The sequence below is a fragment of the Cyrtonyx montezumae genome, unplaced genomic scaffold (genome assembly GCF_038088225.1).
Source record: "Cyrtonyx montezumae isolate F1298 unplaced genomic scaffold, pur_monq_1.0 scaffold_8, whole genome shotgun sequence".
Classification (NCBI taxonomy): domain Eukaryota; kingdom Metazoa; phylum Chordata; class Aves; order Galliformes; family Odontophoridae; genus Cyrtonyx; species Cyrtonyx montezumae.
This window is the reverse complement of record NW_027072089.1, coordinates 107,274,351-107,301,624: the sequence shown is the minus strand read 5'-3', so window position 1 is coordinate 107,301,624 and position 27,274 is coordinate 107,274,351. Positions and strand designations below refer to the sequence as shown.

The 27,274-nt window shown below is 39.2% G+C and overlaps 1 protein-coding gene across 2 annotated transcripts in view; it reads left to right on the top strand.

Annotated features, from left to right (window-relative positions):
* LOC136059353 (ubiquitin-conjugating enzyme E2 E2) overlaps window positions 1-27,274 on the top strand; it is a 203,092-nt gene that overhangs the window by 161,521 nt on the left and 14,297 nt on the right. For both annotated transcript variants that reach the window (XM_065753490.1, XM_065753489.1), the window contains exons 4-5: window positions 3,048-3,180; window positions 17,863-18,010. In XM_065753490.1, the coding sequence (XP_065609562.1) occupies window positions 3,048-3,180; window positions 17,863-18,010 (281 nt within the window). The remainder of the gene's footprint in view (window positions 1-3,047; window positions 3,181-17,862; window positions 18,011-27,274) is intronic.

Genomic DNA, 27,274 nt, shown 5'->3' with positions numbered 1-27,274 from the left:
CCTGTCTGGGGTCAGCTCAGTTCAAGGCAGTTAGTCTGCCCTTTGCTGAGCAGGTTTACATCCGAATCTGTCCTTCCAAAAATGACAGGACTGCAGGCACTGAGATGTTTAGTTTACTTTCTTTGAGATCTGTGGTTCAGTTGCCAGTAACACTAATAGAGTTGGAATATAAATCACAGTGAATGTAAACCATTTGGGCTTCAGCATGATGGGCAAATATCCATGTAGAGAGAAGGGCAATTAAATCCTCTTGCATTATAAACCTTATAGAATAAGGCTCTGGCTGAGGTCTTGCACATATGGGAATTTTCTCTGGTGAAGCCTGATGAGTCGTAGTACTTCTTGCCAATAATGTGGATAAATAAAAGGCTTAACAATTAGGAGAGAAAGGAAACAAAGATAATACACCTGTCAAACTTGTTGTATTATTAATATACGAGGGAAAAAACGTTATGCTTGTGCATGCTGTTGCCCTCAGTACCAGCTGTTGACTGCGCATATGAATCCGTATTTTACATGAGCTGAATGGCCTTGCTGCCAGCAAGCTCTCCAACAGGCAACGTCGATAACAGCAATCTACCCCACACTCCATACAATTCCAGCTATTCTTCAAATTAATAATAATGCTTAATAAAGCTTCATCTCTCATTTGCAAAGAAAACCTTCAATTAATGTTAATCAGCATCCTCAGAATGTGATCAGGCTGGGTTTGTAGCTGGACGTGCTGAAACTGTTCAACTGGCAGATGGAGCATTTTCCAACTATTTTAATTAATGAATGCTCATTTCAAATGTTAACACAATTAAATAAATAGGCAAAACAAATAAAAATAATATACATTATGAAACTGCCACTATCAGAGGTAGTTTTGAAAAAAGTGAGCCTTGCTCAAGCCCATGAGGAGCTCAGCCATCCTCTGCTGGCTACATGAGCTCTCAAAAAAACAGGGCTTGCTTTTGTTACTTGCTTTTTTTAACTGTTTCTCAGGGAGTGACATTTATATCACTTCAGTTTTAACCTGCTGGCATCAACTGAATCATTTCTTCTCCAAGTATTAGAATGCCTTTCTGCAGAAGATGAGAAGGGATTTCCTTCATGTATTACGGGCTTTTTTCATTTTCATAAGATTTAGGCTGCCCCTACTACTTACGTCTTTCTATTTGAACTAATCGCCTGATTATTTTTTATTAAGGCTTTACTTCTGTGAACCTTGTATACCATAGCACTGGTGTAGTCCCACATTCGTTTGGGCTTATAAAGAGTTCAATTAGCCCCTTAATGCCTAGTTCAGTCACAATTAAACCTTCCCTGTTGACTCGACATTGGTCTTTCTAAAGGCAGCGGAGGTGTTTTTAATTATTCATTCTCTGGTTTGTTTCTTAGAGCAGTCTCAGCTGTGCTTTATTATTCAAAGGTTAATGCAAACTGAGAACTGAGTAAATTAAATTTGTTTGGCAGCAAGCAACTTGATGTATTGCAGACACTGAAATATGGATGGGTGGGTGGGTGGATGGATGGATGGATGGGTGGCAAACAATCAACACTTCGCTACTGTGACATTTTAAAAGCCAGATTTTATCTTTAAAACAATTGTTAGTTGTGTTACTATGGCTGATAGCTAATTAATGTTCCATAATGTTATATTCTCTGTAACCCATTTCTGTTAAGAAAGCACATAGCTTAGAAAGCCAAGAAGCATTAACAGCTATTAGAGAAAATTGATGTAGGTACCACGACTAATGAACTATGCTGCACTAAGTCACTGCATTGTATGCAGGGAATTGTGCAGTCAGAAGTTTTAATGAAGGGAGCCCAAGGAATTTCAGGTGAAAGAGGGTTTTATTAACTTTCAGTGAACAAAATGAATAGTTGAGTAGTGAACGTGACATGATGTCGTATAATAATTGTATGCCTTGGGTACATTGTGAGGCATGGAGCATAGCCAAGAGCTTTCGTCTGTTCTGTGCACAGGGTTATTTCACTAACCCCTGCGTACTGTGGAAATCTTTATTGCAAATATAATAAGAATTGTTTCACAAGAAATGCCTTCAGACAATACCACATCACTTATTTGAAAAATCTACCAACACTGCATTCCTTTGGAAAGTATTTATCAGATATTCAGAAGTTCCCATCCCAACTGATCCTAATTAAAATTCATGACCTATTTCAATGACTTGTATGAGCAGGCTGTGAACCAAAAAGAAGTCTTCATATTCCTTGAGAGGCTATTCCGGGTAAAACATGTCTTTCCGTGGACAAGCATATGCTGCATGAAAGGAGACTGTGCTGGCTTTTGGAATAGTAATACCCAAAAACTTCAGTAGTTTTTAATTTGCCTTTTCCAAGCACTGACTGCGTAGATTCGAGATTTTTCTTGTTTTGTGTATAGAATTCTTTCTCACACATTTTAAATATTGTTTCAGTGCTATGTTTTTAAGTGGGAACTTAGAATTAACATAATTCAACAGTTGAACATGGTTCTTGTTTATGATTTTTAAAGATAGCATAACAGTTGCCAGCTACAGCAGCTTTCTGTACTAGTGACTGGAGTCCTTAGGATAGTATCTTAAAAAGTGCAGCTGCAAGGTCATTTGTACCACGCTGACTTTAGTACAGTATGTGCTGGATAATAATGTGTGTAATTACAATGCCATGATGAGGTAGGTGGATGAGAAGGTAGATGAAAATAGGATGGCTTGTGAGGCAAGACAGTGACAAAGCATCTCAACAAAGTCTCTGTATCCTTGAACAGTAAGTACTTCACATCTGTCCACTAAAATATTTGAAATAAGACTGTCAGTAATTTTTCTATGCTTATTTGAATAATTTATCATGTGATTTTAGTACTTCTTCCTAGCTGAATATATCACTTCACTGTCAGGGTTCAGGACACCAGTAAGATGTGTCATCCAGGACTAACAACTACTTAGTTTTCAACCAACAGTGTTGTTGCAAAGCCAGAGCTACTACTAGTAGAGAGTAACTGATGCAGTATTTTCTTAATTGTATGTGGTTATTATGTTATTTTTTGTTTTCTATTTTAGTGCTGGACCCAAAGGAGACAACATTTATGAATGGAGGTCAACTATACTGGGGCCTCCAGGGTCAGTATATGAAGGTGGAGTTTTCTTCCTTGACATTACCTTTTCACCGGACTATCCTTTTAAACCACCTAAGGTTAGTAGGAGGATATTAAAGTCTGATAGGAGTCCTCTCCTTGTAATATCTGTAACATCTGTGTTGGTATACTGTTGTAGGATAAAATATAAAGCATTCAAGGCAATAATGAATATTTTGAGTATTTTGATGGAAAGAATTGAAATGATTGCCTAAAATTTGCTTGCATGTCCCTGGTACAGTTGGATAGATACGGATTTATTTAGCAAATGGTTGTATAATTTCCAGCAGTTAGTTGTTTGATTTGGATTTGTTTTGAATATGAAGGTAATTATTTTTTAGTTGCATCCTTTGTAAGCAGCTGGAGAATCTTTCCAGTTGACCCCTATCATTTACCAGGGGTCTGTGGCAACCTGACAAAATATGCACCTTTTGTGCTACCTCATACAAATTACTTCTCCAGATGCAGACTACACTTTCTTTGTGAAGGTTTAATTGCTTTACATTGGCTTTCTGGAAGTCTGTGGAAATATGGCAGACAAGAAATGGGATAGAAAGTCAAGAACTAACAGAATTACTTAAAGATTTGTTTTTTAATGCTGTCAGTAATAATGCTAACCACAAGATGTAAAACTCTTCCAATACATTGAAGCTGGCAGATCATTAACCATGACAGAGAAGGCTTAGAATCTCTCATAGAAAATATGTAGTGGTTTTGAAGACCAGTATTGTAAAATGTCATTGATAACCAATAGTAAAAACTGTTGAGAGAGGGTGTCAAAATGGGTTGGTTTTTTTGGATGATCACAGAATTATTGCAAACCGCCAGCTTTATGCATCTGAAAAAAATAAAAATGAAAAAAAGGCAATGAATGATTAAACAATGAAGAAAAACATTGAAACTTTATAACTGCAAGCTTTTGTCAGTCAACTAAAGCATGGGCACACTGAGCTTAGGCAGCGCTCTCTTCTTCTTGCTTTCCTTCTATTTATTAATTTGATGTATTTATTTAGTGGGTATTGACAAATCCATTGAATGTGTTTCTTAAGTATAAAATAGAGCATGAAGTTCTCATGATGATCCAAACCTGATATGTGAAGAACTAAATTTGAAAAACAAGCGGGGTTATATTTTCTCTGTCTTTTTGTTCAATCTGTTGAATTTTAGGCAAAATACACAACAGCGTCCTTTTAAAATAGAATGTAATAGTCCAGTTTGTTGTTTCCCCATGAGACAAAGACTTTTTCAGTCCACCCTCAGTTGTTTTTGGCAAGTATATTATTTTCAGACATGAATAATGCAGCTGTGCGTTGCTTATTAATAAAATATCAAGCAAACTGGTGGGTCTCACCATGCTTTTCAATACATTTTTTGTCTTTCTTTATCTTGAAGCCAATTGTCAATGTAAGAAATGTGTGTCTATAAATCATAGTAAAATGTACTGCAAGATAAAGGACCAGATAGCTGATGATGCCATATTGTATTACTAAAAGGGCAGTATTTATGGTGAGGAAATTGTTATCTATAAGAAAGTAATGAGTACCTGTGCACAGGGGACTATAGATTCAGATAGAACTAATATTTCACTAGCATATTTTGTACACATAGATTCTTATTCTATTCACTTGAACCACTGTCATAAATAACCCCTATTTTCAGTTTCTCTGTAGGAAATCTTAAGCTGTTGCTACTTCGTTACACATTTTTTTCATATCCTGTGGAATTGATTCACAGGTTAAGTAGTCTGAGAAGTCCCTTGAATAAAGCAGGGTGGAAAAATGACGGCTGGTCATAAGGTAGCTGCTGCCAGTCACTATAGTTGGAAAGTGGCATTTAAATATGTTATCAAAACACTTATTTCTAGCTAAATAAAAGTACTGAGTATGTGAAATATAACATATGGCAGCACAGTACAGTGCTGTCTGTGTCACTGTGTGCTTGCAACTCTTTTATTTCACCATAGGAAGATACGTAAATACCTATATACCATAGGTATATCCCAAATGATATTTGGGACTATTTTTTAAATCTTTGTTCTTAAGGTTATGTGAGTAAATAATCTTAGAATTGTTTTAGGTATATTCCACTCTTCATGGCTCTAAAAGTTTAAAAATACAAACAACAAAAAAACAACTAGATAATACATAACTGTGGAACGTACTGAGAAGGATGTAAGATGTATCCCTAAATGTTGGCAAGGTTACCTCCATGTCATTACATGGCAGAAAGAGCTTAATTCATGTTTCTTGCTATGATTGAATTCATACATTCCTCCTGAGATTTCTGTGGGCCAATTTCGTCCCTCTTTTACCATGAACTAAGGAAACATTTAAATGAGTACTGTCAAAACTGATCTGCAAAAAATGTGACCACAGAAGACCAGGGAAGAAACAGAAACTGTATTTCCCAGATGTAATTACTTGAGCCAGCTTGAGGTTCCAAAGGCAAATGCCTATGTCACATAGTTATTGTTATTAAAGGGCCTAATCCAAAGTGTATTTAAAACCTGCAGAAAGATTTCTACAAGTCCTTTTCCAAATCTCTTTTGAGATGTTGAATACTCTTATCATGCATGTGCATTTTGCAAATGCATGTTGGGAAGCGATAGATATTTTTTAAATTAAGAATAATATGTTGAAAGCAAATTATGGATTCATGTACTTTATTTTTTATTATTATATATTTTTAAATAATGTAACCTTTTTTGTTTTGTTTTTTATTATACAAAGATCTTATTTTCTAGAGGATTCATTCTTTCTGTAAACAGTTGATTCTTATTCTCATCATTGGGCACCCCGCTTTATATTGGTAAATATGAATTAAAATTAAAAGTCTGACAGCACATTTGCACATGAAGAAAAGATGCTTCAACTTGTTTTTTGGTTTGTTTTTTTTTTTGTGAATGAGGGAATATACAAAGTCGTTTTTGTTTGTTCTTCTAGATAACTAACCTGCTTTCTTTGGTTTTCACTTCTTTATCTCTATTCCCTGGACTGTGTGCCTCATTTTATGGCTTTGTACATCCAAACATCACTGCCATCAGGCTTCCCTTCAATCTTTCCCCTTCATGTCAGTTTTTCTTCTATCTGCCTTTGTAGTAACACCTGTTATGTCAGTGTGTCTCTAAAGCTGAGCCATAACAATAATACCAATTTTTTTTCTTTTTTTTCTCAACAAAGGAGATACCACGTGGTAGGTCAGAGCATAACTTGCTCTCATGATTTTCAGTTTTCCCCTTTGAAGTCAGTCTATTTCAGTCTTTCAACTTGGTATCATGCCTTGAAACCAGTCTCCCAGCTTTCTGAGCCAAAGTTTAGTGACCCTTCAGCTCTGTTTGCCTCAAAGACCCATGGCATTTTGCCGAGATTAATTTTGATTTCTCTGTGTAACCAGAGAACAAGATTTTTCGAACAGCTCATCTGAGAATGGAATTAGCTTTGGCTTTCCGGGATGCCCTAGATGCCCTAATCAATTAAAAATCCTGGCTGGCCTCCACTGCAAGGAAGCTTCAGTAACTCCATGGAAATAAGTTGTGCACCCCTTAGCTTAGTAAGCCAAGAAGTGGGAAACCTGCAGAACTACCCTGTGCTTACAAGCACCTCAAGTATTGCACTGGGTTTGCAAAATGCTGGTCAAGAGGAAGTCGTAGATATATACATGATCTCTGCCAAAGGCCATATGCTAGTGGGACTTCGATCTCGTTCATAAGGTGAGGATGCTTCACTTTAGCCCCAAAATGAAATGTTTGCCTTATAGTGCAACAACTTTTTGAATCAAGAAAGCCATGGCCTATTTGGATCAGCCGCTTAAAGAAACAAAGAGAAGTGCTTAGATGGTCTGACAAAGAAATAACCTTGCATTTCTCCAATGCCTTAATGACCCCTCAGCCCTTTGTAAAAATATATTTGAGATTTCTTTTTCCTGCTATCTTCCTTTCCTCCTTAATGGATTCAGACAGTTCTATCCTTGACTTTTACAGAGGAAAACTCTCTCTCTTGTTCTGTGTATGTCTGGGCTTTTGGATAGAATACACAGCTTCCACAGATATGTGAATGTGTATCTGTAGCTGTATGTTGGTCTCCCTGAATGTAACACCTCCCATTTATTTTCCATGGAAACCACAACAGATACAAAGAGCACAATAACACACTATTTAATAGAGCAAATTCTTAGCTACAAAACACTGTTTTTCAGCATAGTAACCACATTTGCCATCCATTTTCACCAGCCACGAACAAGAGCTTTAGTTATGTGCTTATAAAAATATACACCAGCAGAGATGACCCACTGTCACTGTCACCACTGCTGAAACACACCACCCATCACCTCACTGTGTTCACATTCACTGTTTGGTCTCCAAAAATGTTGAGTAAATGCTGATGAATGTCAATGGGTGCCATTTTTACTGTATGGAAGAATTCAGTTACACACCTTTGCCTCATCCATACTTCCATGTCAGACACCATTTTTTTCAAACTACCTCTCTGCTGCCATCTGTCACATGGCAGCAGAATGTAATGGAATATTGTTGGGGAGGTTCAGCCTCTACTGCTGTACCACCAACATCTTCCTCTGATATTGTGGGCCAACATAATAAAAGAGGAGGCATTACTTTTGGAGTGTGCCTTGTAAAACAGAATCATAGAATCATTAAAGTTGGTGAAGACCTCTGATACCATCTAGTGCAATGCATCAACCTATTACTTCCATGCCCACTCAACCATGTCCCTGAATGCCACATCAACGCAATTCTTGAATGCTTCAAGGAGAGTGAGTCTACCACTTCCCTGGTCATGCTGTCCCAATGTCTATGCTTTTCCTAAGAATTTTTTTCCTAATATCCAGCCTGAACTTCCCCTGGTGGAACTTGAGGTCATTACTTCTTACCCTTTTGCTATTACTGCCCCCCACCTCAACACAACCTCCTTTAAGGTAGCTATAGAGAGCGATAAGGTCTCACTTGAACCTTCTCCAGACTGAACAATCTCAGTTCTCTCAGCTGTTTCCCGTAAGACTTGTGCTCCAATCCCCCCATCAGCTTTGTTGCCCTTCTCTGGACACGCTCCAGGGCCTCAATGTCTATCCTGTGAGGGGCCCAAAACTGTACACAGTACTCGAGGTGCAGCCTCACCAGTGCTGAGTTCAAAGGGATGGTCACCTCCCTCCTCCTGCTGACTACACTATTTCTGATACATCCCAGGATGCCATTGTCCTTCTTGGCCCCCTGGGCATACTGCTGGCTCACATTCAGCCAGACATCAGCTAACACTCCAGAACCTTTTCCTCCATGCAGCTTTTCATCCACTCTGCCTCAAGCCTGTAGCAATACATGGGGTTTTTGTGATCGAAGTACAGGACTTGGCACTTGTTCTTGTTTAAGCTCATACAATTGGAGCCAATTAGATATAAGTATACAAACTTTTTGACCTGAAGTCTTCTACAGTTTAGACATTATGGCAAATTAACAATGCAACATTATGTGGACTAGAATTGTTGAAGGAAGGGTGATAATTCTGTCATCCTGCCAGACCAGGAAATCTGTGCTTAGACTTTCATACAGGTGTTCACAGAACAAGGAGCACTCCACAAGAGCACACTCCCTGCAGGAGTTGTCACTGTAGTTGTGTCTGCATTTACATCAAGAATAATCTTCATTAATAACTTCTACACAGATATTTGACTGTGTTCAGTCTATTACAGTGTCAATTCAATTTAGCTGTAGCTGATACAATATGGATATATCTATCATTATCATAGTACTCTGCTAGCTTTATTTTTTAATTTGAGTGATTTATAAAATCTCTTAATCCCAACTCTACAATTAATCTTGCTAGGGACTTTAATCTCAGTTGACTGAAAAATGGTTCACAGGACTTGAAAGCTGCAATATGCTAAATCACCTCTAAATCAAAATTAAAATAACAGAAAACTCCATTTCCTCCTTGTAAATCTCATATGTCTATCAAATGACTGAAAAATTGTTCTCAGCATTTGAAAGCTTAGCTGTTTTAAATTAACTGTGAGACTGCATGGGGAGTCTTTTTCCTTTGTAAATGTAATATACAGTGTGTGTAGAGTCTGGTCGTACTGACAATATTAAACATCTCTTCAGTTTATTATATGTAATTGCCATATAACATTAATCTCTATGCACAAAATATCATTATTTGGAATCCCTCTGCTGTGGTACAATCTTCTTAGCTTTTTCATAAATTTAGTGCCATGTACTACAGGCACTTCCTTTTATTCTCAGCTTTACTTTATCACACTTAGCATGTAAGTGATTGGTTGTTAAGGACACTTTTGGCTGCTTGTGAGAGTAGATGAGAAAAAATAAGCATTCCTTGGTATTGCTAGCCTAAATTGCTCAAACAAAGCTTACAAGGGAGACCTGTACTTTCACTTAGGTTTGTCTCTATTAGTCCGGTTCACATGTGAGCCTCCCAAACTCACAGTCACCGTAAATCCAGGCTGTCTCATCACCACCGTGTACCATGTCCGCAGCTCTGCTGTAGGCAGAGCTTCAGTCCACCTTCTCTTGCCCTCCCCATGAAATGTCCATCCTTCCAGTACAACAGCTTTATGTCGTTGTTATCCCTGACACCACGTGCCTCATCACCACTTGCTGGGATGCTCCATGAATGCCACAGGCTGTTTGTCTGCAGGCAATGCTGTACCTATAGGGAAACACACATTCAGCACGGTGTGGGTCAACCAAGGTGGCTCCTTCAGAAACATCAGTGCGTCCCCAAATGACAGCATCATGGAGACATAGAGGACAGAAACGCTTAAGGCAGAAGATGGGATCCACAACTATATTTTATTACCAACAAATGCAAAAGACATTTGGTAGAACAATACCGTGTAAATCTCTGAGATTTCCTTTGAATTCAGATATCTTAGAATATTTCTACCACCTGCCAAGTTGAATTGTCATTTCTTCTAATGAAGTGATACCTTCACTCTTTAAGGTATTAATTTATATCACTGATTTGTATTTACTTGTTTAGTCTTGATGAAAATAGCACTTAACCAACAAAGATCTTCCTTCTTTCTGGAAGGTGGTGGCCCTGCCTGTGGCAGGGCTGTTGGAACTTGATGATCCTTGGGGTCCCTTCCAACCCAAGCCATTCTATGCTTCTATGATTCTTTCCCTCCCCAGAGCTCAGAAGGTTCATAATTCCTTCCAATTTCCTACAAATGCTCAGTGGAGCAAGTGCCTGCCTGATTTGCTTTGTAAAAATAAAATGGACAGTAAGTTCTTAAAAATGTTTTATAAACAGAATTTATTACTGGCTTTCCATATATTTTACTAAATATAGTAAAAATTATACTGATTGAACTAGAATGAATTTAATAAAACTCATGCTGTCTTTGTCAGATAAGGCTGTTGTCATTTGACATCTTACAATATTGTTTCAATTCTGAACCTCTCTAACCTGGACTGTTTTGGATTTTGTTTTTTTTTTGTTTTTCCTCTCATGCTATTCTTCTGCTTTCAGAAAGCTGTACAGTTTCAGAATTTTTTTTGCTTGCCCTCTAAGGTACATCAGAGATTATTTAAATCCCTCTTCATGTTTTCTGCTGTTAAATCTGTGTGTAAACTGAGTATGCTTCTATAGAGCACACATTTAGCGTTACTGTGCTTATTCATATTGATATCTTTTTCCTAAGATGGTGTGAGTAATTACTCAGCTTCATAATTACCATGAACATCATGAATAATTACTAACGTTGCACTGTTTCATTTCCAACAATGCTGAAGATTCTCTCATATGAATACTATTACATGCCTTCTAAATCGCTTCTTGCTAACTATGTCTCACACAATGCATTTTGTTGCAGCAACCACAGAATAGTTTTCATATCAGACTTTTCGGTAGGTCAAACAAAAGTAATTATAAGTTAATATTTCCTGCTTACACTGATCATGTATATTTCCCTTTAATGTATTAAACCATGGTTATTTTTTGCCAGCTAAAGTTTTGTAAGAACTATCTGAAGTTCATCTCTTGGCATATATTTAAACCTCGCTCTTTAACTGTGAGCTTCATGCGGTCAGTCATTTATTATGCACTTGATGTGATAATCCATTAAGTATCTCAACAATTGCTTGTGTGCATGCTACTAATCTGTAGCTGCAAAACAAAGATGGATCATCCTGTCATAGAAAGGCAGCATCAGTGCTGGGCACAGATAAAATGAAGTGCACTCTGTGAGAAATTTAAGGACACTAATTAACACAAAGGTTATTACACAGATATTGTGTCATTCATAGCTGTAAATACGTTCACTTAGGCTGGTTTGCAGTATTTTTCTAAAATGACTGAAAAGTGTAGGCCTGTTCTTGTTTTTTATTATTCTTTCTGTTGGAGCTGACAAATCTATTGCTCATAAAGTCTGACAAACCGACGTGAGAATTCTTAGTCCCTCCTGAGCTCCATGAACATCATCATAAAGGGCATCGTATTTTTTAATATATATATAACCTTTTCTGTATGCAGTACAACTTCTTCCACTTCAGGTAGTGCCACTACAGTTTTATTAAAACAGAACTCCTGGGGAATATTAGAGAAAGACAGAAGTTTCATCTCAAGAAGGACTGCAGGATTGCACCCTTGTAAGAAATGAAAGAACTTGAAAGGAAATTTTGCAAAACTGCAGGAATGAGAGCCCTGGGATCTCAGTCCTATTTGCAGTGTTGGCCAAGCAAAAGAGTTTCCTTTCCATTTATTCTCCTGTGGGCTCTGAATCTTTCACTGCCCAGTCGCCCAGCTTCAGTGGGAAAAATGAAAAACAAGGGGTGGGAGATGAACCCAAACAGGATGAATAATGCAGTTTCTGAGTGTGTGTGTTGTAACTCCTTGCTTGCTAAATACACAAAAATGGAGAGTCATTTCTTCATATAGATACAATTTGGAAGAGAACTACAAATTTAGTGAGGTCTGAAAGTGCATTATGTGTTTGTGGAATTGTCTTTTTCAGAGCTGCAGTGCCTGCCTCTGAGTCTCCACAAAGGTTAAGCTGGTCAGCCTCATGGCTGCAAATGACATGGTGGCTTCTCTGGTTTATTGAATAGGTGCAAAACTGAGATAGTGAGGGATTTTAAGACTAGATCATTTTGGAAAACCAGTAATCAGAAGTACCTCGAGTTCCAGGAGTAATTTGTCCTGCCTGCAGTTACCTCCAATCACTCAACTGTATTCCATTTTTCTTCGCCTTTCCTCAGTTTTGTAAACAGTCTCTCTGCCCTAAAACTTATACTCAATGAAAAGGCAATCATAGCTTTACATGTACTTCTTTTCTCTGTAATCATTTTATCTTCCTCTTTAAATAACCTAATTTGCTTCTTAGAGACTATACAAAAGACTTTTTTATTTGTATAATTCTGTTTTACAATACTCAGAAGGTTTTGACATCCACCAGTAGGTAAATAAATGAGTTTGTTGTTATTTACTTCCATAACTGAATATAAGTTCCTTATCATTACCCTTCAAAAGCTTCTTTATAGTACATTTACAATTTTCAGAAGATAGTTCTATTTTTCTTTATTTCCCATAATTCACATTTCTCTGACCTGAACTTTTATTCAGCAAAATGAGATATCCTCCAAGAACTGCAGAACCAAATAGAGTAAATCCATAGAGAGCACTTATCTTTCAAAAAAAGATAAATTACTCCTCTACCATTCAATTGTCTGAGAATAACTCCTACTATACACCCACACACTCCCTTGAGTCTCTGAATGGGATTGTTTAGGTGTTTTCATTAGGGGATAAATGGAATTAGAATGCATCCTTTATAGGAACAATTTAAATGGCATCAAAGGTTAAAATATGACCATATTAAAGAAAATGGAGCTAACCTGGAATGATGTTATCACTTGACTTCTCTCTACATACACAACAGAGATGACCCTGCATTCCTTTAAAATTTGTGTATGGCAAACACAGCATCCAGAAAGCTACATGTCAGCATTTCCCATGTTAGATGCAATTTGAGGCAATGTCTAGATGCAGTGTGTCATCCTGGCTATCCTGCATCTTATTTTTGCTTCTTTGACATGTGAAAATGGGATGGGGTTGCTCAGCTTGTCCTTTTTAACAGATTGTGGAACTACCACCAGGCCAGAGCTTGCAAGGTGAAAGAGGATGACGGTTCTCCTGCAGGCTTCCTCAGCAACTGAGGAGTTACCTCTTCATCTCACACCAGCTCCAGCATCCCTCCACAAAACAGCCTGGGTGGGGAGGCAGGCAGAAGGGCAGTCATTTCCCAGTTTGCCACAGGACATGGAAATTTGTGGATCTGCCACTTGAGTTTGCCTTTTCTGGATTGTCTCTCCTCCATGGCCAAGGAGGCCTGGGCAACACGTGCCACCACTAGCCATGGCAAGCTCTATGGCACCTGTGGGCAGCATCGCCCTCCATCCACAGCTCCCGATGTGTTATGGCCATCATTCATACGGTATCTTTCGAGATTCTGAAAACTTCAACATTTTTTCTGTTGTTAAAATGCCGCTGTATATTTGTGAAGTCATTTTCAAGTGCACTGACATGTTTGTGAGAGGATGACCTGTTTGTCAGTCTTAAGCAGCAATCCTTATCATGCGAGTGAGTGCCTTCCTCAGTGTCATAGTTCTAAGATGTAGTGAAAAAAAAATGTAGTTCAAAGTATTTGTGAAGAATAGCCTTCCAACTACAAACATATGTAATCCTGACTACATTTATGCACCAGTAGCCTAAGACGGCAATGGAGTTAAACAGCTTACATGAGATAAGAACTACCTCCATTCATCCGTGTGGCTCTCCGAGTCCTGTCAAATTCACAGTATTCCTTGGCTGCTTCAGGAAGAATGTGTGGCAACTTGTCTATCCTCTAAAGTGATAACAAAATGGTTGCATGTTAAAATATGTGCTCAAATTGATGGCATTCTCCTAAGCAGGCTACAAGCTCCAACTAACACTTATTTTGAAATAATTTGAAAGTATAATTTAATCTTTGCAATGGACTCGGTGGTTTTCCCTCACATTTGATGAGACCACATGTGTATAATTACTCAGTGTATTCAGTTACCACTGAATAAAGTCCTCAAATTTTTTTTAAAGTCCTCAAAAAAAGGCAACATCACACCTTTTTAAAAAGGGTAAAAAGGATGACCCTGGGAACCCCAGGACCCTGTCAGTCTCACCTCAATGCTGGGGAAGATCATGGAACAGATCCTTCTGGAAGCAGTGCTACGGTACATGGAAGACAGGAAGGTGATACAGAAGAACCAGCGTGGCATCATCAAGGGCAAATCCTGCTTCACCAATCTAGTGGCTTTTTATGAGGGTGTCACTTCATTAGTGTACAAGGGAAGAGCCACTGATGTCATCTGTCTCAACTTCAGTAAGGCCTTTGACACAGTACCCTCACAGTATCCTTCTCTCCAAATTGGAAAGATACGGATTTAATAGGTGGACTGTTGGATGGACAGAGACTGTTGGCTGCAGCATCTAGTCCAGAGAGGGGTGGTCAGTGGCTGAATGGTCTGGATGGAGATCAGTGAAGAGTGGTGTACCCCAGGAGTCAGTGCTGTGACCAATACTCTTTTATAAATATCTTCCATCAGGACATCGACAGTAGGGTCGAGTGCGCCCTCCCCACATTCGTGGATGACACTAAGTTGTGTGATGCAGTCGGCGCATCCAAGAGACAGGATGCCATCCAGAGGAACTTTGACAAGCTTGAGAAGTGGGCCCAGGAGAACCTCATGAGGTTCAATAAACCCAAATGCAAGATCTCATACCTGGATCTCTCACATCTCCCACTACTAATACAAGCTGAGGTCTGAAAAGATTGAACACAGCCCCGCTGAAAAGTACCTGAGGATGCTGGTGGATTGGAAGCTGGGCACGAGCCAGCAATGTGCCCTTGCAGCCCAGAAAGCCAACTGTATCCTTAGCTTCATCAAAAGAAGAGTGTCCAGCAGGTCAAAGGAGGTGATCCTGCTCCTCTCCTCTGCACTGGTGAGGCCTTACCTGGAGTAGTGCATCCAGGTTTGGAGTCCTCAGTACAGGAGAGATATAGACCTGATGGAGAAGGGGACAGACTCTTTAAGAGGGTCTGTGTTGATAGGACATGGATAAATAGTTTCAGACTTAAAGAGGGTAGATTTAGGTTGGATATAAGGAAGACATCTTTTACAGGGTGGGTGGTAATACTCTGGAAGAGGTTGCCCAGAGATGAGGTGAATATCCCATTCCTGAAGTCTTTCAAGGCCAGACTGGACCAGGTTCTGTGCACCCTGAGCTAACTGTGGATGTCCCTGTTCATTGCAGGGAAGTTAGTCTAGATGACTTTTGGGGGTCACTTCCAGCTCTAGGAATTCTACAGTTCTGTGATTCTATGATTCTAAGTAATAATATAATACTTAAAATTAAGCTGGTGATTAAGTGTTGCCTGAGTCATGGGACAGTCTGCTGCGAAATATTCCCTGATTCAGTTATATCTCAAGTATTAATAGTACCTTATAGTTAATGTGTCTGGGGACCTAATGAATAATCACCTACTGTTTACTGAAAGTTCCTCCATACCAGCTTCCTTTTAACATGCTCTCTCCGAAAGACAGTTTGCTGCTTCTGTACATTTGCAGCACTCCTTATTCACAGTAACTTCTCTTTATAGATGAATATTTAATTTTATCACTGAATACTACTTTCTTGATCTGACGTAAGATTTTTTTTACTCCAAATACTGGATGTGCTTGAAGTTCTTGTGGGAGAAAAAATAGATTGGCTGTAATGTTTGAATGAATTAATCTCATTGTGCCAGAAATACTTTACATTCTCATAAAGGTACTGGAAGTGAAGCACTTACATGGGCTGGAAAAGAATAAGGGCAACCACAAATGTAGAGCAGAAAAAAAAGGAAAGAAGTTATGAATTTGTAGAGTGACAAACTATTCAATTAGCCTATCACTTGGCAATACCTTAAGACACACCTGCACATGTAAACTAGTGAACTTGCTTTGCTGGGATCTTAATCACAGGGATCATTGGTACGTGTCACAGAGCTCCAGGAATGTTTTCCCAGATTTATGTGGAGAAGTACTTGCAAGAAAAAGCATTTCTTCTTGAATGTAATGCTGCAATACCAGAGATCTACTGCCTTTCATTCTATTATTTTGTCACAGCTGCTTTATTTAATCAGAAACAGAACTGCTCCATGTTAGAGCGTGATTCTTTTTTCTTACGAGAGGTAGAACAGCTACCATGTCTCCTTGCTGGAGATGCAATGGGTTTTGTTCTCCCTTCCTGTCAGTAGCCTCAGTACTCAGTTTGAACTACAGAGCAGGCTTTCATAGCTGAAATTCTTTCAAAATAAAAGGCCTATATCTTCCACTTGAAGGAGAAGTACATCATTGTAGGCTGAAAGAAGCAGTTACCTCCTCAGTTTGATATATATAGGATCGCCTGGGATGGAATATAAAATGGGTACTGTGGTGGTTTCACCGTGATGGGCAGTTGAACTTCACCACAACTGCTCTCTCGCTCCCTCTACTTAAAGGAGGAGGAAAAAATGAGATGAGGAAGGGCTCAAAGACTGAGATAAGGGCAGGGAGATTGTTCAATAGTTACTGTCATGACCAAACCGACTCAAGGAGATTAATGTAGTTTATTATCTATTACTAACAGATGAGAGCAGTGAGAATTAAAACCAGACTAAAAGCACTTTCCCCCCCATCCACCCTCTTCTACCTCTTCGCCCTGAGCACTGCAGAGGAACAGGAACTGCTGTCAGCCCATAACGCTTCATCTCTGCCACTCTTTCATGGTCACTCTGCCCCTGCTCCAAATGAGTCCCTCCCACAGGATGCTGTCCTCCCTATAGTGATTCCATGCGGGCTTCCCACAGGCTGCAGCTCTCCAAGCACTGCTCCAACATGAATTTAAAATGGGACCCACCCTTCAGGACCACACTGCTCCACACAGGTCCTCCCCACAGGCGCCCTCCCGCCTACTCACAGCTCACCTCTGGCAGCAGCAGGTCCCTGTTGTTCTGCCATGGGGCAGTGCTGGTCTCTGCTCACAGAGGCTACCCTGTTGCCCCCCCAGTACCAAAACCTTGTCATATAAGCCTGACATAGATACAGAAATTCTAAAAATAAAACATTAAAATATAAAAAAATAAAATAACAAACTAACTAAAAGAAGGATTTTTTAAGCAATTCTACAGATTCAGATGACTTAAATTTTGAAAATGAGGCCACACTACTTGAGCAGACTTTCTCAAAGATATTTCATTTTAGTTTTTTCCAAGCAGTCAGTCATGTGATTTCTCCAAATATTTTGTCTCAGCTCAATCTATTGAGTCAAGTGATGAACAGATGAAGGCAGTCTGTCTTCTGTCTCTCATCAAAGTGCAAAGCAGTGCAGGGCCCAAGTTGTAATGGTGTCTAGATCAGTAGCTAAAATAGCCTTTTTATTACCATGCAGAATGACAAGATTAGTGGGACCAAGGAGAGAGTAATGTCCCATTCTTACTTTAAAGTAACTATTTCAACAAGTGAAAGAAGCAGATTATATTTTCTAATGAATAACCATATTTTGTCCAGTCTTTAATTAATTGAAGGTAACAAAATACTGAAATTTCAACCACAAAAGCATAATGGTCTCTCGTGCAATATTTTTATTGCTTAATAATCATGTAATTGTTGGCTTGTACACCACTGCACTTAAATGCCACACTGTCTTTTATAGGTAACGTTCCGGACAAGGATCTACCACTGTAACATTAACAGCCAAGGCGTCATCTGCCTGGACATTTTGAAAGACAACTGGAGTCCGGCGTTAACCATTTCTAAAGTCCTCCTCTCCATCTGCTCCCTCCTCACAGACTGCAACCCGGGTAAGACAAATTCACTTTCATAAATTTGCATTCGTTTGCAGTTCATATTCTGTCAGCAATTAGGATGTGGCTGGTGCAGTCTGTACTGAAAAAAGACCAAAATTTAAGTTTTAAATTCATAAAAATTAAAGCACGGTCAAGAAAATAAACACAATTTTAAAGACCTCTTGCATTTTTAGTAGTTACAAATAAAAATCTGTTAACTCAGAAAGTTTAATCAGGGGAAGATACTTTGTAGTAGACACTGATTTGTAAGTTACAGCCAAGACATTAGTACCAAGAAATATGAATGAGTTAATAAATATTGAAAAGGAAAGCTTTCATTTAAATATGCTGGTAGTATGGTCTCTGAAAAGAATATTAATAGTACCGACAGTGATTGATGTCTAACACAGGATCTACAAATACTGAAAATTAATTTAAATGAAGTTTATTCAATATCCTGAACAGCTCTATGAGCATTCAAAGCAAGCTGTCATTCATATTTACTCACACAGCACTTAACCTATTCCCCTGGCTTTTTTTAGATTTGTTTTCTGCAATTGACCACTGGATCTGTAATTTCTACTTTCTCATCACTGATGAATGGTTCTGATTGCAGCCTTCAAAACTCATAGTATATAGACATTAATACAGAATCATTTAAAGAAAAATTAAGAAATCTGTTTATGCCTCTTGAGTATCCTTGAGTTTGTTTTTTTATTGCACATTTATTTTTCTGTACCATTAAGTACCATCTAGGTTTAAAAACTTTAAGTTTCCTGTTTCTAAAATTTTCTTCCCAGCCAAAAGGCTAAAAAAGTGTTTTTCAAAGGGTGGAATGTGATATTCTTGTGTAACCAGGGGCTAAGTCACACACTGTAACAGAAGTCTGAATTATTTCAGAGCTCCAGATAAGCTGAAAGTGGACTTACGATTGCAGTTGGGTGCACTTTTTCCATGTGGGTTGATTACTGTGTGTAGCATTAATAACTGTTGTGTTCCTTCCAGCTGAGAGCTGGAGCTGTTGAGGAGCTTTAGAGTGCTGTGGTACCATTTTATGTACATTTATTTCTGGAGTTCTGGATGCTCTCTGCATACCTGTACAGAAGACAGGCTCCTTGTAGTGCCCACCCCAAGGTATAGTGGTGACATAAACTTAAGAAATAAGAAATGGATATTTGCTCAGGTATCTTAGAGACCAGGTAAAAGAGCTGCTGAGGTACTGCTGCAAAATCAGTAACTGTCAAATACTACCATTTCAGAAATTAATAGCAAAGCTGTGTTGTGAGTGAGTAACTGAAAATAAATGTGCATTCAGTTGTCCTCACCTGCTTTTAGAGGCAAATCAGAGGCTTGAAAGCTTGAATGTTCCAAGCAATTACTTGAAATTTGGAAATTTACTATCTCTCGTCTCTCAGTCTTTTTCTTCCCCTTTGACCAGTTTGCAGATGTTGTCAAACAACAATGCTAACTAAGCAAGTACTTGAGATGAACAAATGAGACTGTTACTCATGAGATATTATCATATGTAGCGTGTTAACATTCTAAAAATTGGTAGTTACTCTTCAGTTTCTTTCAGTTAGTGGCCATAAACATCGTCATGACTGTAGTAAGTAAAACAATTTTATGACATGTCATTTTAAATTTAGATACTCCCTTTAAATACAAAGTGGTTGTGGGTTTTGTTACTGGGTCTTGTTAAAATTTGTGCTTTTTCTTTTTCCTTTTCACGGGGGTTGGGAGGGGTGAAGAATGAATGTAATTTCTTTGCTTGCAAGTTCCTCTCCTCTGAGGAGCTGATGGCAGTATCTGTGAGCAACCGAGTCACTTTTGCCTTTACTGAGATGTATATTAGATATACATATCACATGCATGTGTGTATATATACACATGGAAATATATATGCATATATTTTGCTCTCTGTCAGCTGGGAGTGATTTTCTAATCACAAAGCCCTCTCTTCATCACACTGGTCTACAACTTTTTAAAGGCAGCAGCCCAACAGGGTTCTCAGTTTGATAAGCAACTTTGAACTCTTTGTTCCACCATTCATCAGTCAGAAGTAGATCAGGTCAAACGGAGAGGAAACACTGAGTCTTCCACAAACATAAACACTTGGGACGGGTGAGTTTTCCACCCCCAGCCCCTCTGAAGAGAAGAATAAGGTATCAGTTACCCCCTAGACTTACATTTATGCAAATCTCCATTAGAACAACAAATAGCAGTAAGAATGGCAGCTAATTAACCCTCAGTCATACACAGTGATTAAACTGAGCTGGAGCACAGCTGCAGCTTCGTTGGCAAGCGCTGCTATTCTTCTCCAGCAGGCTGAGCAAATGAAAAGAGGTATTTGCTCCTGCCACTTCTGTCATTCACACAGTCATCTACAAAAGACATTGAGAGAGTTTCTTTCCTCCGTGGTTATACATCACCATCCTTTGTTTCCTATCACTCAAGGCAGGAGCTAGTTTGTCCTTTTTAAACAACTCATACAATCTTTTACTCGTAAGCTGTCTCAGACCCTTCAGTCCTGATTGTTATTAATTGTCTCTATTTTGCTTGGCATCATCAGACAGTAAACTGTGTTAATGAAATGTCTGAATTTTGTAACAGCTGGCTGACTTTTTTGTGGGGGGAAGGGATGCTGTAGTGTTTGTGTATGAGCGAGCATGTGTGAATTATCTGTGAGTGCAGGAGAGCCAACTGGAATGATATCAGAGAGAGGGAGAGATGATGGGATACACTACTAGCATTCAGTCTGGGGATTAGTACTTCTCTTTAAGGTGGTACTCTGGGGCACAGCACACGTCTCTTCCTTCAAAGGAGGGCCCCAGTCCTGTAAACGTTTTGGCATGTGCTTGAGAAACCCTACAAAACCTGATATATGCCTTCATCTGCATAAAGCTGCGTGTGAGTAAGAGCTTGTAGGCTGTGTGCTTGAGTGATGAGCGTATTTACTTCAGTGTCAGCTGCTAGGGCTTGCTTGCATGGGCAGTTAGTTATTCCAGAGTAACTCCATGTGTGTACCCTCCCTCCTTGAAAATGTATTAAGTCAGGAAAATCTATCTTACTTGGAGCAAAAGTCAACTGTGCATTAAGTATGGAAGAGTAGCCTGGGGAGTATAAATTCCCACACTACCTTAATCCAAAATAGCTTTAAAGTGCAGATGGCCCCTGTGGATTTGCATTTTTACAGAGCTTGAAGTACAAAAACAAATTAATTATTTTTATATTTAGACAGCTGATGATGATGAGCTGGGTTAACATGTTTACTGTTCTCAGTTGGTCATTCTCATTACAGTCCTGCCAGAGGTTCTCAAGTCATATGGAAAATTCTCATTTGCAAATGCTTCAGAGAAAATAAATTGAAACACTGACAAGACTGCACTGGAACTTTTTCCTTTGCATGGCCTCCTTTTTCACACATGCAAAACTTGAACTTTGCTGGCCTGATTATCCCTGATGTCTGAACAGTCTAACGTCAAACCATGTCTGCTTAATAACACATGGCTAAGCCTTGATTAGGACATTAGAACAAAACCTGCTGAATCTCCTTTGCTTTTTTATCATTGTATTCTTCTAGTTACATACATTTTTTCAACATAAAAGTTCCAGTGCCAGTGAGAGTTTTGTTCCTTGACTGCCCCATTGACATTCCATTCCAGGAAAAATGAACCAAATACTTGTGTTGCTGCTGCCACTGGTCGCTGTGATACAGCCTGTGCCCCATGGTCTCATTTGTGCACCTACAGACACCTCCTTACAGACTGAGATTTGTACTTCGGTACAGAACAGAGCAGGAGAAAAGACAGCCCATGGCTGTAAGCAATCATGGCTTTTTTCTTTCTTTTTTTTCCCCAAAAATGTGTCCAGTTCCAGTGAGCACTCAGGTGGCCATTGTAATGGAAGTAATGAAAGGCTGCATGACTGCCTCTCTTTCTTTGCTCCTTAGAAATATCTGACAAATTTCTAGCTTTAACTGATGCATGGGAATTTTGGAAACAGACAGGAAAGGGAGGGAGGGAGGGAGGGAAATATGGAAGGAAGGAAAGGCAAAGGCAAAGAGCAAACTGACAGCAGTAACCATTTTACTGGGGTCAACACTAGATGGATTAATTGTTGTAACTCTGCTCTTAGATGCAGCAACAGCACGTTATGTTAGCAGTGTAAAGCTGCTTGTCTCTTCTTATCCTTTAAGCACTCCAGAAAGTGAGGAAGTTTATTCAGTCATATATTTAAAAATTGCTGTGAATGTAGTTTCAGATGGAAGCATGTATGTCCTCAATAGTAAGCATACATATAGAAGTAAATGAGCTGGAAGGATACCACTGCTTTACTTTCATGTGGGTACCATCAATTTTTATAGGAGCTGCAGTTACTCAGCATGTCTGAAAAGCAGACTGCTGATGTTAAAAGACTTTTCAATGCATGTAGTGATACTCAAATATAAGACCTCTGTTAGACATATGCCTGCTGATTTTTACAAGTATTGCCATGATTCAAGGCTTTAGTAGATGGTTTCATACTTTGTTAACCCACACTGAGGAACATGACTGTACAATGACTTATATTTACCTAAGTTTACATGAGCAGGTCAAGCAACATCCTAGGGTTAAGGGATCCTTACTCATCTCACTAAGGGACATGAGGCATGCTTTCAAGTTTTCTTTATATGAGTCATCCTTATGTTTTGCCTTTATATTTCTCAGAAACTTCACTGTTTTCATCACAGAGTTGGTATAGTTGGCAGTTACAGATAACATTATTTTTTGCTTTTCTACTGCAATTATAAACTCTCTGTGTGGTTTGGTATAATTTAGGTTTGCTTAAATATCTTCTAAAAAATATTAGCATGCTTACCAGCATGAGGGTGCTGGAGCTAGAAGTGGGAGGCAGTTCTCTCAGTATTCTTTTCCATTTTTTTCCTTGTTGTTTTCCTAAAGGTTTGCAAGGCTCTGTACTCTGGGAATATAAAATCCCAGTTCTGTCATCCTTTGTAGAAAAGGATTCAATAGTGTAATTTAATGCATATCTTTGATCCTCAGTAGGATGAGAAACAGCACTTTGGAGAGTTACTTTTCAACATAAGCAATAAAAGCCCTAAAAGCCTGAATGGTGTTTGCCCTGCTGCAAAGCCACTGAAATTGCTGCTGTTTCCAGGACCTTTTTTAAAACAGGAGTAGGGGGGGAGAATTCAGTCAAACATGGTGCAAGGAGAGGGCTCAATTAGTACACTGTCCTGCTTTCCCAGCCATTCCTCCCACTCAGCCATCAGCATGAACTTTGAGGGAGATCCTGGCATCGTGCTGTAGTGCTGCTGCACCATCTCTGGAAGGTTTGCCTTAAGCAGTCCGCTCAGAGCTCTCTACCACAGGGCCTCCAGCTGGGATGCATAGGCTGATGCCTGGCAGAGATCCTAGAGTGTGGGTCCACACATATTGCATGCGGACTCTCTGTTTGGAAAGGTTTGAGTGCCTACATTGTGAATTTGTGATATTGTTTGGGCTAGTTAAACCTCATTCCTCCATCATTGGCACTGGTATGTGGCAGGTAGGCACTGGCAGATCACAGCCAGCTGGGAAGTCCCTTGCACCGTCCAAGTGTTTTCATTTGAACCCTCTCAGGCAAACCCATCCATTGTGACCTTGGGCTTGACTGCCAGCCTTCAGTGTGACACCCATGGACATGCTCCATTCTCCTGATGCCACTTTGGAGTTGTCACCTCTGGTGCAGGGGCAGTGACATCCTGAGCTGTTGTGGCTGATTATAAACTGAGCTTCTATCAGTGGTTTAGATTCCACAGGAATACCTCCTTTTTTCAGCCTACAAGCTCCAGCAATACAAGCACATGCTTTAATAGTCTAATAGACATCTACTGCACCAACAAAAAGATCTATTTTCAGAGTTACTGAGATCTGGAAGCAGTTGCTTGCCCACGCCCCCCCCAAAAAAAAAAAAAAAAAAAGTTTAAAAATAAATCTGAGTCAGCTTAATAAAGGAAAATGTAACATAGCTGTAAAAATAAAATCTGTTCCATGCTGGATCTTTTGGCTCCTAGCAAGGATTTGGCTGACTTGTGGTCACAGCTCTGCAGTTTGGCTTCCATGTTCCAACTTTAAAATAGCTACTCAGCCCCGGGTAATGAGGAACAGGTCCATGCCCCTTGCTGCTCGGCAGGCTGGAGGTGGCATTTTTTACTCTGCTTCTCTATATCTGGACATTATAGGAAGCATGTATGGTGTTTGTCCTTATCTGGTGTTTCCCCTTAGCAGAGGCTGCTGTCTGTCAGTGCTGGTTCACGTCAGATGTTCCTTCTGCGGTTTTTTTAGACTTACAATAATTGTTCCTTCCACTCCCTCACCTCAAGTTGTGAAGTGAACTTAGAACCTCTGGATGACAGCAAGTTCAAGGGATGAGCCACTTCTCATTTTCCTCATTCAAGTAATTTTTTCCCTCAAAGCCATAACCTAGGCACTGTAACATTATCACAACTTTACTTAAGAATCAAATATTTTTTTCTCCTTCTCAATTGGCAGCTTAACAGCTCTGTTCAGTTTATCAGAAGCACTTCTAGTTTTTCCTGTACCCAAATATATTTTATACAGCTTTTGATGGAGTGACATTTCTTTTTAGAGCACTTTTGTCAAGCCATATAGAAAATGGGAAAATCCTAAATACTCCTGCAGCAATACAGAACATGTTAGAGTACACTTCACAGAGGTAGTGAGTATTCCAGGGAATGAGTGAAATGCTTAGAGACAGGCAAAATAATATTTGATTTGTTCAATTTTATTAGGCTGGCTAAACACCGTTACTTTGATTCTCTTCTAGTACTTGCCGGATACCAACTGAACCATCATACAATAGTGCCATCAGATTTACAACAAAATAATCTTGTTTTGCCATGTACCCTTTTTGTAAGCAGCAGAGGGTCATGTAAACAATAAAATGCTTCTGTTGTCTGAGATTATTTATATTCCTCAGCTTGGAGCTATTTTTCCGTTTTCTTCAGAGTTTATATACTATTGGGAAATGGGATGGTTCCTAGGCTGTTCCAGCACAATGGAAAAATACTCTCTTTGTATCCTGAGCAGAAAAAAATCTATGCCTTGTCAGTCAGACGTGGCAACAAATGAGAGATGATAAAAGAGCAGTTAGGAATCAATTCACAGAGTAATGTTTTTATTAGGTTTTAAGTTTCAGTGTAAGCTTTTTCTCTCTCTTAAAAGTATCTTGAGACAACTCTGAATGATATTAGTTCACTCTTGAGGCTTTTTCTTAACAAATTTGAAGGTAGTGTGTGGTCACTCTGCTTTATTGGTGCCACTGGACTATAAGTAGAGTGGATAGGTGCGTGACATACATAAAGGTCATGATAAGTTATCCTAATGTATCATGGAGAGAAAATGTAGCACAAAACTGATCATTTGAGTTCTGCTCTCTCTGATTGCAGAATGACAACACTCAAAATAGGATTGCCTTAGGTAAAACTCATCAACATCCATTCCATTCACATGAGCAAAGCTATCCTGCCTGTTACAGAGTTCTTTTTGCCAGAAAGTACTTATTTATCTTTAAATACTTCATGTTCCCATTCTATTTCTACAGAATGTGCTATAAAGTTATTGAAGTGATATGTACATATGTGGATTATATCATATATTCTAGTGGTGATATTTAGAAATCCAAGATAGTCTATCATTGGTTCCTTATTACATTCCCTTTAGTGTAGAATGCCATCTGTACTGTGCTGCAGTATGTATACTGTATCAATTACTACATTATGGTTTGAATCATGTGCAGCTTCTTCTGTTATGAGCAGGGCACACAACACCAATATGTCATAGGCATTTAGATGCAGGCAGACAAGCAGCAGGTTTTTCAGTACTCCCCAGGGGATTTAGGCATGTCAGAGTTGCACCAGGGCTCTCTGCACCATCAGGAAACAGAAGACTTTTTCTACAGCTGCTCTTTATAGATTTGTAGACATGTACACCCATATCTGTGAAACATATACACCTGTATGTGTATAAACACAAAATGAAACTTAAGCGTGTGCAAGAAATACAGCAGCACATTATGAGAATTATGCATAGGTAAGCATTGAAAGAGAATTAATTTGCTTTGCCATAAAAGCTGATAAAAACATTATGAGATATTCATAGAATCATAGAATGGCTTAGATTGGAAGGAATCTGCAGGATCATTAAGTTCCAAGGCCACTGCCACAGGCAGGGTTGCCAAGCACTGGATCTAGTACTAGGTCGGACTGCCCAGGGCTCCATCCAACCCAGCCCTGAATGCCCACGGGAATATTGTTCTTATTGATGGACTAAGTCCCCTCAACATCAATCCATGACTGTGGGAATTATTATAACAGCAGGAAAAAAATAAAGTGTGAACTCTCCTCCCATGAGTAGTTCTCAGAAATATGTGGGTTGCTCCAAAAGTAACATTTCCAATGGAAACATTTATTTCCATGGAGCTATAACAGATACAAAGAGCTCAATAACACTATTTGATAGAGCAAATTTTCAGCTACAAAACACTATTTTTCAACATAGCCACCGCCGTTAGCTATGCATTTTTGCCAGCAACAAACAAGAGCCTGCATTCTACAGTGGTAAAAGTCTGCACCAGTGGAGGTGATCCATAATTTCACAGCTGCTTTAATGACGTAGTTACTAGGAAAATGTTGTCCACACAGTCCATCTTTCATTGGCCCAAGCAGATGGAAATCAGAAGGCACCAAATCCAGACTATCCAGTGGGTGTGGTAGGACAGTGCAGCCAAGATTGGCAATGTACTCCACTCTCATCAAACTGGGGCCTGACATTATCAGGTTGCCATCCTCTCTTATCTGACTCTGGAAGTTCAAGACTTCATCTCAGCCAGTATCAAGATGTAGTGGTCAAGAATCCGTAATTTGTCTGGGTTCCAGGAAATCCAGAGAGATCATCCCTGTCCTATCCCAAAAGACAGTGAACATCCTTCACCCTCTGCGGGCTGCATCTTAAACTTTTTCTTCAATGGGGAATGCATATGTTGCCATTCCATGGACTTTCATTTTGTCTCTGGCTCATGATGGTGGCACCGTGTCTCATTACTGGTAAAGATGCTATCCAGGAAATTTCAGCTTCAATTTGCTTCAGTGGGTCCAGACATACTTGCTTATGGTGTTCTTTCTGTTCCTCTGTGAGCATTCAAGGGATCTACTTGGCACAAACTTTGTGATATTCCAATGTTGCCACCATCATTTCCCTTGAAGTCAATATTCACCTC